This window comes from Mustela nigripes, chromosome 10 (genome assembly GCF_022355385.1).
Source record: "Mustela nigripes isolate SB6536 chromosome 10, MUSNIG.SB6536, whole genome shotgun sequence".
Lineage (NCBI taxonomy): Eukaryota > Metazoa > Chordata > Mammalia > Carnivora > Mustelidae > Mustela > Mustela nigripes.
This window is the reverse complement of record NC_081566.1, coordinates 63483557-63497602: the sequence shown is the minus strand read 5'-3', so window position 1 is coordinate 63497602 and position 14046 is coordinate 63483557. Positions and strand designations below refer to the sequence as shown.

The following is a 14046-nucleotide window of genomic DNA, read 5'->3' as shown; positions in this document are numbered from 1 at the left end:
GTGCAGAAAGGGGACTGGCGTAGGGGTTAGGAGACCTACTGCCCCACGTCCTAACCACAATTTGCGTTTTCTACTATTAACTGTCAGTGTGACCTGGAAACCTTGGAAAGGCAGTTAACCCCCATCACCTCAGCGGCACTTGTATAATGAGGGGTTCTGCCAAATGTTTTTAAGGAATCCTTACATAGCTCAAATTCTTTGATTCAGAGAGTCTAAGATTTGGGGCTGTACACCTAAAACCGAAGCTTGAGCAAAACTGACTTCCAGGGATCCCTTTCTGAGATGTACCAAGAGTCTTCCAGAAATGCACAGATCACACAGAACAGTAAACCCTAGGGACTGGGGCCTTGGAACTAAAAGCAAGTGCAAGTGCAAAGGCCCTTCCCTTCTCCCCACTCTTACATCTGGCCTCAGGGACAAGAACCGTGCTCGCCCCGGAGGCATGGCTCCGTAAAGAAGGCCGATCAGACCATTCACCCAAGAATCTTCTTTACTAAAACTTGAGAAGAACGAGCTCCTCCGGAAGACTGAGAAAGAAGCAGACACACTGGGGGGAAGCGCTGTTAGCGAAGGGAGGGTAGGCAGGACTAAGGTGAAACTATAGAGTTGCTCTGGATGCTGCTTGCTTGAGCAAGACTCTGGAGTGGGTTTTTAGAGGGGGAGTCATTTCTTGAACAAGGGGTTGAGGGAATTGTGGATTCCCATGGCCTGGGGGTTTGCTGGAAGAAGCCTTTCAAGGGAAATTGCCTGGGGCCGCACATTGTTGCTGGACAGATAACTGGGGGCTCTTGGGTCAGAGGAGCTAGGGAGGTGTGCGTTGGAGAATGGGCAGGGTAACTGGCTACCCGGGAGAGATGTCGCTGGGCAACACTCCTGATAGGGCCCCCCCCCCCAGGCTCATGGGGTTCCCCAGATGCCAAAAGAGGGAGGGCGGGGCCGAGGATCTCTGGCTAGTGGGCACGCCCTTGCCCAGGCCTGCAGTGGCCGCTCTCGCCAGCTGGCCCGAGGCCCTGCCCGGCTCCCCTCCCTCCACCCAAGCCTAAGAGGGGTGCGAGCCCGGTCCCACTGCTGAGCCAGCTCCCTCCCTCGGCTCCACACCCGCGCCCGGCTGGCGGAGCTCCCGGGGGAGAAGGTGGAAGGCACCACGAGGGCGCGGAGGGGGTGTGGGAGGCGGGGGGAGTGGGGAATGCGGCAGCCTGGCCCCCCCGCGACCAGCCCAACCCCCCGCCGCCCCCCCTCCACCTCCAACGGAATGGTTTGCTCCGAGCGCCCTATTTAATCCCCGCCGACTGCAGCAGCGCCGGCTCCCTCCCGGTCCCCGCCTCGGCCCCGGGCTCCGAAGCGGCTCCGGGGCGCCCTGTCGGTCAGCGTCGTCGCCCACCCCCTGCCCAGCCCCAGCCCCCGGGGACCCAGGCTCGCCAGCGCGCGGCGGGGAGCCGGCCGGGACGCGCCATGGGGGGCCCCTCCGCCCTGCCCCTGCTGCTGCTCCTCGCCTGCTGCGGGGCGCCCGGTGGGGCCAACCTCTCCCAGGACGGTGAGTTTGGGTGGGGAGGGGGAGGCGCTGGGGTGGGGGGATGCCGGGGCGGGGGCTCCGATCGCAGCGGGGCGGGGGGAGCCTGTGGGCTTTGTCTAGAAGCGGGGTTCCAGTCGCCGCCGCCGCTGGACCCGGGTGGGTCTGCCCGGGCATCCGTGTCGGTGTGGGGCTGGGCTGTGCCGGCTGTGCACCTGCCGTAAGCCTCGCCTCGCTGTCTGCGTGTGCACCGGGGCTCGCTCTGCTCGCAGCAGCCCGGGCTCTGGCTGTGCCTCTGTCCGTGTGCGTGTGTCTGGGTGTGCGCGTCTGTGTTGGTGTCTGCCTCTGCGTTTCTGTGTCAGTATCTGTGTGTATGTCTGTGTCAGTGTGTGTTGGGGGCGGAGTGAGATCTGTCGCCGGTTCAGTCAGGGCGTGTGTCGGGGGTTTGTGTATGTGTCTGGAAGGGCTGGATAGCCAGTGCAAACCCCCAAACTGCTGTATGCAAACATCGCTCCCCCCCCCCCCGCCCCGCCCGCCCCCACCAGCGGCGCAGCTACGAGTGGGCAGGGAAGGGGGCCTGGGTGAGGCTGCCGAGGGGGGCGTGGGCAAGGAAGGGGGGGGCTTCTCCTTGGAGCAAAACAACAACACAGGGCGGGGGGGGGGGGCCAGGATGGCAGTATCCCTAGCGGTGGCAGCAGCTGGGAAAAGAAACCCAGACAGGAGCGGAGGAGGGGGGGAAGGTTGGGCAAAAGGAAGGATCAAGATATTTGGGAAGGAGGATGCCGAGGAAAGCCAAAGCTGTCCTGGGCTAAGCTCTGATTTTGCCAGATTTGGGGGTGGGGTCGCTCGCCTGGTCCCCTTTGCCCCAGGTGGGAACTCAAACCCTCTTGGGTTTGTCAGGGAGGAGACAAGGAAGAGAGTGGGGGGAGCAGGGAGGCGGGGCCAGGGCGAGGGGACTTGGGGAAGAGCCCCTCCCGCCCCGGACCAGGCTATGTAGGTCAGCGCTGTGGGGGCCCCTCGGTTTTCTTAAAGGCTGCTAACGGTTCATGGGGTGGCAGGGCACAGTTTGTAGGGAGCCCAGGAAGGGAGCCGCGGCTCTGAGCCTCAGGTCCCCAGAGGAGGGAGGGCAGGCAGTAGAGGGACTAACGGAATGCATCGCCTGCTCTTCTGCCCCACCCCCAGTCGGAGGAGGGCTGGGCTGCCTTGGGGGAGAGGGGACAGGACCTCTGGGAGCAAAGGGATGTGGGGAGAGTGAGGGAGAGGGTGGTGGCTATGCCCGGACAGATGCCAACGAAAAACAGAAAGAACCGCAGGGGAGGAGAAAGGGGAGGCGGCTCCTGGGCTATGGACCCAGTGGCCAGCAGGGATGGGCATAGGGCCAGGGCGGGGCGGGGGTGGAGAGGGGAGGGGTTGAAACTGGGGAGGATGATGTAAAGAATTTCATCCGAAGAAAACAGGCGGAGAGCCAGGGTGCCGGAGGAATAACTGCTCCGTCTCCCCTGACCTCCTCCCCCAGCCCTGTCTCCATCCCTGTAAAGGAGCTTCTGTTGGGATGAAGTTGCTGGGGATCCCCTCCCTGTAGCTGGCTGGCTGACTCCTTCCAGGCCGTCCCCAGCAACACCCCAAAGGGAGTCCCCACCCCAGTCACCACAGAGACAGCAGCCCCTCCCCTCCGTGGAATCCCCCTTCCCCAGAGAACTGCAGTCATGACCCTACTCACTGAGGAAGTGAGGAGAGTCCCAGGGGCCAGCGAGATGCAAGGCAAGGAGAGACTGCTGGTTGTACATCTCAGTAATGATTCTCTACTAGGCCTTGACTTTCAGCTACAGCCCCTGGATTTCTCATCTCCCTGGCTGCCTTCAGCATAGGCAGTGTGACCCCAAACTCCACCTGTTCAGTAGTGGGGATGGATGGTCCCAGCCTGGGGCCCTGAGTCACCCCAGAAAGCTGGGAGCTCTTCAGCTCTAGGACATAAACATTGTAGATCAGGGTTACTCTGTATATAGCCAAGTATTCCTCTAGGACATAAACATTGTAGATCAGGGTTACTCTGTATATAGCCAAGTATTCCTTCACCAAACACAGTATTATATCTTGGGCCTTGATTCGGGAGCCGGGCATTACTTAGGTGTCGGGTTGAGAGGAAGAGAAACCCTCTGCCCTCTCATTTATAAACACATCCCAGCAGTGCTGGAGGGAAAGAGTGCGAGGCACTAACTTGGGAATGGAGAATTTCCAGAGCAGAGGGGAGAGGTCAGGAAGTCAGAGATGGGGAGGGAGGTCTGCTCCCAAGGAAGAGTCAGATGAAGCCTCCTTTTCCTTGTAGAGTGTTATCTGTCTGGATAGTGGACATATGTCTGATGTGCAATGTCTTGGGACTTACTGGTGTACAAGACACACAGCCACACACAGTCTTTACCTAAATTAATTCCACCTCTTAATTTCTGGACCTGAAAGGGCCAGCTCTGATGCAGGAGGGAGTAGTTCAGCTCTGAGGCTCATGGGTGGTGGTCTTGATGACCGTTCTGACCAGGATCATGCAGAAGGTGGGTGCGGTACCCCTGACGTGACCTGGGTCCCCTGGCAGAGGGCAAGGCCGTGTATTGTCTCCCTGACAATGTTTGCCCAAAACGAGATGCAAAGAAAAGCATGAGCACAACAGGCCCGAACACATGGAGGCTTGAGTGGTCTCGGGTGTGTGGTGGAGTGGCTAGTTCCTCGCAGTGCGAGCGAAACAAACGTCAGGTGCTCCTGGGATACAGAGAGCCCTGGAGGAGAGCACATTTTGAGGGTTCATAAGGCTGAACAGGGACTGAGAGGCTGGAGAAGGGCGGGAAATACTATGGGAACCTGACCGTCCGTGCTGTAGCTGGGGGCCCAGGACCTGTTTGCCCATTCAGTTTGCCACCTGCCCCTTCCCTCTCACATTTCCCCACTAGTCCCGGCAGAAGCTGGCAACCCCCGGGTTGGTAGGTAGGAACCCCATGAACTTAATGTGTTCTATGGTGATCTCTGAGAAGCAGCTCCATATTCAACACGGTGACCAACCTTCCTGGGGCTCCTCCTTCTCCAGTCATTTCGGGAACCCCGGGAGCTGAGCGAGTGTAGAGCTTGGGTGAACAGCCTGGCTTTGCTTCAGCCTGTAGCACTTCAACCTCACACCACACGGCCCCACACACGAATATCTTTCCCTTTCCACTGACCTTCTGTCCACTGCCATCCATTCTTCAGCCCCCTGGCCAGGTGCCCAGTGTAGAGCTCATGCCCAATGTGCCGGAGAAGTCCAGAAAGCATTCACTCCAGAGCTGCCCCCGGGTCTGCTTGGCAGACCTCCTCCATCCTGCTTCTTCCTCCCTGCAGCCATAACCGTTCTGTCCCTGTTCCCATGCTCTCCCTAGTACAGCTGTAGCCCTTGGGAAGGATAGACATGCGTTTCCTGGCACTGAGAAGTTGAGGCCTTCAGGGAGAGGCTGGTGTGGCAGGGATCTATGAACTCCATGCAGGACCAGTCTATCTGAGGAGGGCTCTAAGCTGTGGCATGTCCACTGGCCATCCAGAGTCCCACCAAGGGCTCTGCCCCAAGCTCTCTCTGGCACTAGGCAGCACTGCTGGTCAAAGGATTTTTTTCCAGGACGAGGACAGTGGTTTTCTCACTTTAAGTTTTGAAGATGTGAAATTCCTTTATCACATAAGAAAAACAGATCAAAGGAGAATTGTTCTTCTTGAAAGAGAGAAGAGAGACCGGTGGCTCTTTCACCCTTCTTCCTATCTGCCCCCTCCACTCCCAACAATCTTGACACCCGGGTGCTCTGCTACACACAGCTTGAGGTCCTCTGCCCTCGCCTGACAGCAAGGAAGCCTGCCCACTGCCCTCAGATGCTCTCTGTCCTTCTTCTTCCAACTGAGGAAGACGAGGTCCAAGTCTAATTTCAAGAGTGCCTTGCTGGAGACATTCCCTCTTCACTTGGAGAGTGACTCACAGTCCTGCAGCCATAAAATTTCACAGATGGCATCTTTTGGGTGTGCTGGTCACTTTGCAACAGCAGATTGGGTAGTTGTGCCATTGTTCTGTAGATCTTGAGATCTGACGTTGGTACTCCTCACCGATAGTACTTTCTTATAGTCCACATACCCATGCAGAGGGGGATTAAAAGCTGCTTGTCCTTAAGTCACATGCTAGGACCAATATTTTCACAGTTATCACTAAAGAGATAAATCCTCGGGGAGGATTGGCTGTGAGGCACGACATTCTTTGTTGTTTCCTGCTTCAGTATATTGCTCTATGATCCCTACTCTGTCATCTGCTTCTCAGTAAGGGAATGTCACCTAAGGATGGTGACCTAGGATGCAGATTCTCCATGAAAGCTACTGGCGGCCTGGACTACCTCCTTACTTGACCAGTGAATGAAACATCCCCAAGGCATTAGAAAGTTTTGGTAATTATATTTCCCTCTCTCATTTTTCATGTTAAAATTTAACATTTCCTGTTTAACCACTGGCTATAGGCCCATATACTGGAACATTCTGTTTCCTGGATGAGGTCATGTCCTAGAGGTCTATGCATAAACTCTGAGAACAGCAATCCCCATGGGAATGCTTATAAGAGATAGAGAGAAACAAACCATCAGAAAAAGAGCCCGAAGAAACAAGCCATCCGATATTCAGGTCCCTAAAAACTCAGTCAAATTAAGAAAAAACAACAACAACAACAACAAAAAAACAAGCAACTATAAAATAGAGAAGAGTTAAGTCTCTGGGACCAAGGACCTGCCTCTTCCTCTAGGATCAGCAGTAGTAATGATTCCTTACAAGGTCAGAACCAGCTGGTGCTCAGAGTTCCTATAATCCAAGTAAAAACCCAATCCAATCCTGTTATAACGAGGAGATCCATCCCTTCTAGCACTGAGAAGCCAGGCCTTCAAGTGTCTCAAAGCTGCTGACACTTTTTGCAAAACAGAGGTTTAGCAAAGCTACATATTCTTCACTGCAGCAACAAGTACTAGAGAGAGAACTAGACTTGTCCCTTTACCAAAATTTATCTAAGTGTAAAGAGACTGACCAAATGTCCCAGCTATGTCATGAACACAAATGCCTTCTCAAGAGGTGTGATCCATTCCTCTTTCCCACGCATGATGAAGACTGGACTGTCCATGGCAATTTGGGGAAGGTTCAGGGCACCCTGACTCTGGCACATCTCACAGCCTATCTGATGGTAAGACACACTTTGGCGTTCTCATGCCCTGGTGTCTCTGAGGGGACACAGGTCTGTGGCACCATTTCCCTCATTAGAGAATACTTTTATGCATAATTGACTGTGGCAAATGAAAACCCCCTCCACCACCACTAATACTCAGGTAATCATAATAATTACTAAGGCTCATGTTGACAAACTCAGTCTGGTGGTTGTCCTCACTTTTTTTTTTTCACTTTATTTTATTTCGTTTCAGTGTTCCAAAATTCATTATTTATGGACCACACCCTGGTCCTCACTTTTTATATGATCTTGGAGATATATATCCATATATATATGTACATATATATGAATGACAGGTTCGAACAAAGTATTTCAGGAGGGCTTTTAGAGCAAGTGATGGGTATAGCACGATCATAACAGAAGTCCTGATGTCTGTGGTTTCAGTCTGACTTCTGGCCAGCTGGATGCCTTAACCCATGATCCCTGTTCCCCTCTGCTTTTTGAGGAAGGAACTGGAGCTCTGAGCTCTCCATGGTGCTAGCCCCCACAGCCACTACAGGCTCTCTTTGCTGCTCTCCGTGGTCCTGCCCTCCCTCCAGACTTCCCAATTTCCACCTTTCCTAAGGTGCATCTCCTTGCCCTCACCACAAACACATATGATCTTGGCTATGATCCCTGACCAGCTCCACCAGGAAGAGGAGACCAAACCTTGAGATATACATATGAAAGGTGCTCACGACCACCTAAACAACTGTAGGAAGGGGACAGAAAGAGCAAGGGACTCTGAGGCTGAGAAGAAGAACTGTTTGAAATGCTCAGGAGACGAGGGCCTACAGTGACCTCAGATGGCCTTGGAAGAACTGGATGTTTTGCCACATGTGGAGTCATAAATGAAAAACAGAACTACAAGTAGTCCTGTTTTAGATTAAGACAGTATTGCTCACACATAGTAGTACCACATCTGCCCTGTAAGTGTGGAACACGTAAATGTGCCCACCTCAGTTTGCTAAGTATGCCCCTCCTAACGCCACCCTGAGCCTGATGACCAACTCAAACTGTCCTGTCACAGTGCTTATTTTGTCTTTTCCCTCAGCCTTAGCAGTGAATACAAAGATCATACATAAAGATGAGATATCTGAATAGATAAGGGAGGAATTTAAGATACGAGAGGCACCAAAACAAATACCGAGACCCTGACTCACATCCCCCATCTTTACAACCATCTTATCCCAGAGGCCAAGTCCTTGGCCAAATCTCAAGAGGTACATCTTTAAACTGGACTCTGCTACTCTTTGGGGGTATCTGCCAATACTGATGACGTCATATGCAGCTAGGAGCGGAGAATGCTCAGCCCCTGCCAGTCTGAGACTACACAACCTGTTCCTCCCATTATGTTGGAACCACACAAGCTTATTGTCCCCTACATGCTGATTTCCCCATATCAATTTCTCAGTAATAGTTCCTCTAGGAGATAACACTGGTGAATGACCTACAACAGGATCTAGTTGGGGAGGCAAGCTTCCAGGATGAATTTCCAGGGCCCCTCTTCCATCTCCTTATGTGAAACAAGGAGAAACTTCATTCCTCAAGGACAGGTAATGGAAGTGATTTATCTCCATGAGCGAGCCTTCAGGAAGACAGAAGTTGGGTTACAGTAACAGCTGGAGTATCTCCTATCTACTCATCTCTCTGAGCCCCCTGTCCTCCTGGGCAGCAGACATGTTTCAGAAAGGATTCTAATGCAGAGCTTCCAATATTTTTGTTTTTTCAAAATGTGTATCATTCTTCTGCGCTGAGTTCCTCCCTCTGGGATTCCTTAAACCTCTCTCTCCCTGTCTCCTAGAGATCTCCAGGAGAATGATAAGAAAGCTAAACAACAAAAAGAACTTAAATGTAGTCTTCTCTAAGGATTTATTTTTCCTTACCCCAGCTAGACCTGTACTAATTGTGTATTGATTGCTAATTATAAGCACCTTTGGTTCATTTACTTCCAGTTCAGGGTCAGGAAGGTCAGATGCATCACCTTGCCCTAAGGGAAAAAAAGGAACAAGAAATGAAGGCTGCTTTCTCAGCCATTCATTTCTAAGCTAACCACTACTTAGCTCTGCACTTCCTTCATAGAATCCCAGATATTAGCTAGGCAGAGTGGGGAACCAGTACTTCCAATACCAGATTTCATTGTGAATATGCAAATCCTGGCTTCCTAAACTTATTTGTCTTCTTCTGTTACCCTGATTCTTTGCTTCCAATCCTGATTCTAGAATTCCAGCCAAAGCCTCATGGTAAAAAGCTTCAGAGAGTGAACTGGTTTCTAGAGTGTCTGACTCAAATACCTGGTACTTCTTAGAACCCCAGCAAGACTCTCATAATTACACTGATGACAAGTAACTTGAGACTTAGCATGGCTTAGGTCAACCTCCGAAGAGCCTAGAGCCAAGTTCTTTCCTTATTATGGAACAAGGGGCCAATTTTGCCATCTGCTCCTAACCAGTTGTCCCTCAGCAAATGCAAAAATGACAGTAGGACAATTGCATTCATTCTTACAAACTCTTACTCTAATTCCTAAGGCTGAAGTCTCTCCAAACACATATTATGTGTTTTCTCCTCTGATCTCTATTCTGTCATCTCAATCAAATATAAAAACCACCACTACTAAGCCCGTGGGCCTCACATATTCTCATTTATCCTCAATTACTGCTTCATGCCAGCCCTCTTCTGGTTTCCAAGCCCTGGAGTCCAGTGTCAGTGACAGATGGCCTGAGCCTCAGCCCTTGGGAGGAGAGAGGATTCTGTCCCTCTCCTGGGGAGCTTGAGCAGAAGAGAGAGCCTAAATTCTGCTTTGGGGAGAATCTCTGAGTTTAAGCCATATGGTTTTCTGGAAGTAAGGGGCTCTGACTAATAATGGGCTGCGGAAAAGGGCTCTGTATCTGGGTCATAAGAAAAGCTGTGTTTGTGTCAGAAAAAAATAAAAACAGAGATACACATAGTGAAAACTCTAGCGTGTGATGTGTGTTGAGGGACACATGTTGAATGAGAAAAAGAGGATAAGTCGCTTGGACTATATGTACATCATGGAGAACAAAAACTGAGTATATACCCTCCTCAGAGAAGCGACTCCATGAAGGTTTAAGAAAAGAACAGGAGATCTGTGAGGCCCCGTTGTGGGGACCATGAAGTCTGTAGCATGGAAGAATATGTCTGTTTCACAGAAAGTCTCAGCTGCCCCCGGAAGGGCCAAGTCAGGCTAATTGGACAACGTGCCACCCTCAGGAAAACACATTTTTTTTTTTACGTGAAAAAAGTGAAAGGAAGAGATGAAGTCTGTTAGGACGGAGCGAGGGGGCCTGGAGCAGCGTGGGTGCGCACAGCCGAACATATCTGTCTTCATGTAATTCTCCTCGCCGCTGCCCTGAACCCCCCGGCCACACCTGACTCTCGTGACGCAGGAGGGAAACAGTAGAGCCAGAAGCAGCAGAGATGAACCCTTGCTTGCCTGACTTCAAACAAGCGAAACTCTTCCCAGCATTGTTACCCCCACACCAAGCCAGTGGGCTGAGGCATCTAAAGTAGGACTTTAGCGCCAAGGAGAGTACGAGAGCCTGCGGAGAAAGGGAGGCCGACCCTGCGTCCCCAGCAGCCTGAGGCTCCGCAGCCCAGACAGGGCCCCTCAGGGAACCCGCTCTTTACCTCTCGCCCATGCCCCCCGCTACCTTACCCATCCCCAGTCCCTCCTTTTCAGCAAACGTTCTGTCCAGGAATCTGGTGGAATTCTGCTTTCGTGTGCTCCCCCTGCCTCTGTTAGGTGTCCTTTCCCATGTATGTTCCAAGACGGGAGATTTTTCCCCAGTTCTATTCCACACGTGTGAAAGCAGAAAGGAAAACTTAGGGGAGGGGTATGAAGTGCCTGTCGCTGGTTCAGGGGGACATCTCAGAGTTCAGACAAAGCCCGGCTTCCTGACTCCCGCATCAGCCTGCAGACCCCCGGGTCCCACCTGCCCTGATGTCTGCGTGCGTGAGCGTGTGTAGGAGAGGAATGAGGAGCTGGGCTAAATGGACGCTCCCAAAATGGCTCAGAGCTGCTCTCCAGGGAGTGATGTCATGCCCAGCCTTGCAGGCTTACCTGAGCAACAACGGGTGAGACAGCCCCCTGCACAGACCCGGGCCGCTCTCCCAGCAGCTCCTCCCGAGGCGTCCTCTTTGTTCTGCCTCATTCCCTCCCAGCCTCTTAGTCCAGAACACTAGATGCTTGTCCCCAGGACACAGCCCAGTCCTGCAGGGAAAGAGCTCAGCCTGGGGAGGGGCTCTTTGGGGATCAGAGACCTTCCCCTCTGCCTCCCAAATGCAGTTCTTGCTACGAGACAGTACTGGCTACAGAGGGGCTTGTTTCTGCTGGGGGCCAGCCCGGGGCTCCCTCCCAGTGCTCCTGCACCAAGAACACTGACTCAATAGCAAATCAAAGCAACAGCTGTCCCCACCTCCTTCTCCGCCACCCACTTCCCAGTCTCCGCTCCTTGGAATCTTAACTAAGTCTCTGAGGGGCCCCCTCAGCCTACCACAAGCCCACTTCTGCCTCCAGATTTTTCTCTCTCCTGAGCTCAAGAATAGGACATGCTCCTCTGCTTTTTCCTCTCTCGGAGCTGTCCCCCTCCTCACGGCCAGCCCGGCATCCCGCCACTCTCCACCGCCAGAGGCCAGCACACGTGTGTGCGCACACAGCCTGTCCTCAGCCAGCCTTTTCACAGCTAAGGGCAGGGAAGTGCCTTCTGCCTCTTGGTGTCCCCTCTGGGGAGACGTGGAAGCAGCCAGTAAGACCCTGAGTCTGTGAAGATGCCATTCCTCACAGCCGCAGGAGCTCACACCTCGTCTCATCCCACCTCTAGCCTGCCTGGCGTTTAGGAGGCTTCCCTGCTTTGAGGTCCAGGGTGGGGGACCTGCTACCATCCAGAGGGGGGGAGCAGAGAGGGTAGATGTCACAGAAAGTAAAATCACACCAGCTGGTAACTTCGCCTCTCAATCCCTTGGCCCACAGGACTGCAACCAAATGACAGTAACCACTGGGGACGGGCTTCTAACCATGGGTTCCACCGGCTGCCTGTGTGACCTTGCCCGAGGGCCTCAACCTCTCGGAGCCCTGGGTTTTCTTCTTTAAAATGAGATTTGCACTAGATGTCACTTTGGGTTTGCATCACTTCTCAAAGTCTATGCTTCTAAGAATGATAGAGGAGGAAATATTTTGGGGAGGATCAGGCATAGCAGAAGGAAGAAAGGGATTACTATTTGCTAAGAGGTCAGAAAGGACACGGATCCCGTCCTCCGTGTGAGAGAGTCAAAAGGGTTTTAGGGTTAACTACCTCCGGCCATTAGGGGTCAGTAGAAAATGACCAGATGAGTTTTAGGAAATATACAAAATGTATTTATTCATGACATATTAGAGTTTGGTACTTTTTGCTAACATTTGGGTAAGACAAAACATTTGGAATAATGAAGTTTGCTTTTGGGGTTTGGGGGAGTTTTTTTGGTTTTTTTGTTTTGTTTTGTTTTTTTTGCTTGGTTCTCTTTTTTTTAGTGAAAAGAGGGTTAACACACAGATAAGCTTTTCTTCTTAACCGCAACCTCACGCCCACCACAGGCGAGCTAGCCGACGAACCCAAAGTTCCCTCCTCCTCATTCAGCCTGGAAAAGCTTAGCCACACACCATTCCAAGCCCAGGAAACAAAAGCCTTTCATTTTCAATGACCTGCTTAGGATGGAACCAAAAGGCATCTGCCAACGTTCAGTAATAAACCTGTTGGAGCCTGGACCAGCCCCTTCCAAACCTAAATCTCTTGGACGATCGACTAGTGTAGGATCCCTGGTTCTGCAGATCTGAACCTCTGGGCCACGCTTCAACAGGCCACGGGGCAAGTCAGCATAACGGGCACTTCTTCTAGTGAAGGTTCTCTTTCTCACTCTGTTTACCATCTATTTTCACTTATATCCTGCATGCCTCCTGGGACAGTACAGCAAGGCTGAGAGAGTTGTGCCTTCTGGGCCCAAGAGGCTGCTGGGAGCCAGAGGGAAAGGAGGTAAACACGACTCCAGGAGGAAAAGCCAGACGGCAACAGAGAGAACGGAGGGAGGAAACAAGCAATGGGGTCTCAGTGGCCCTGCCACAGAGAGGGTGGACGGGAGGCCGAGGTGACAGAGGCAGGCTGCTGGGGCGTGACTGAGCTCGGAAGTCCCACAGGAACCATGAGCTGGAGCATCCCTGAGCTCAGCCAGGTCACCCTTTAGGCGATCCTGCAGCCTGGGCAGGGACAGAGGCCGACCCCAGTGGAGCCACAGAGAGAGCAGGAAACATACCTGGAAAGACAGAAAATCCCAAATTGACAAAACTCCCACCTCTCATGACCCCAGCTTTTGTCTGACTGCACTATAGTACAGAGAGAAAGAAAGAGGGATTGAGAGCTCGGGGGAGGGCAGCGTTCGAAAGGGACAGAAGGTGGAAGTAAGAGTTTTTCGACACTCAGGCCCTCAGTGCCCCAGACAAGAACCACCACAGTAACATCAGCAGAAGTAGCGTAATTCCCGGCAGCACACAAGGAAGTGTAAAAGTATGAAACAAATTCTTTTTCAATCAGGGTGTTGTGCTCTAAAGTCTCTCGGGTCAAAGGGACTCCCACCAGATCTCAGAGTCAGCATCTAAATCAGGACCCGCACAGGACTGGCCCACCTTCCTCCAGACACAGAATCGGACATTCACTGTTAAGCGTGAGGCTCTGGGCACACAGCAAAGGTCCAGGGGCTGAGTTCTAAATCTGATTTTGCCAGACCCATTCTCTTCTGGGTGTGATCCACACGTACACAAGGATTCACGAGTAGCTCAGGTCAGGGAGGAACCCGAGAGAGATCCCCTGGCCGGGACGCCTCGCAAAGGGTGTGGGTAAATGAACCTAAAAGTGGGTCCCTTCAGTATTCTGGGCCACAGCCCCCAGTGTGTTTTTCCCTTGGAGATAACACTCCTCCACCCACCTGTCATGGTAGTCGTGAGGAATAACAAGTCGGCTGGGATGAAGAATATTTTTAACCGTGGAGTTAGAAATGCTGACTCATCACATCACCATCACCATCATCATCAACTCCTACTCAGGGAGCTGGTTTTCTCTAGTCAGGAAAGCGAAGCTCCGGACCCAGGTGTCTGCAAGGCCGGCAGTGGTGACCTGGGAGTGCTTCATCCCTGTCCCCTCACCCCACCTGTGACCCTGTTCACGGGCCTCAGGGCAACGCACCATAGATTCCCAGGGAAGACAAGAACCGAGCCATCAGGGCTCATACTGGCCCATTCTCTTAGGCTTCCCTCCTA

At 52.5% G+C, this 14046-nt stretch overlaps 1 protein-coding gene across 2 annotated transcripts in view; it reads left to right on the top strand.

Annotated features, from left to right (window-relative positions):
* Nucleotides 1-1277: 1277 nt before the first annotated feature.
* CADM3 (cell adhesion molecule 3) overlaps nt 1278-14046 on the top strand; it is a 29316-nt gene continuing 16547 nt past the window's right edge. The window contains exon 1 of one of the 2 annotated variants that reach the window (XM_059413551.1): nt 1278-1534. In XM_059413551.1, the coding sequence (XP_059269534.1) occupies nt 1453-1534 (82 nt within the window). In that variant the 5' untranslated portion in view covers nt 1278-1452. The remainder of the gene's footprint in view (nt 1535-14046) is intronic. The other variant, XM_059413552.1, reaches the window with a different exon arrangement.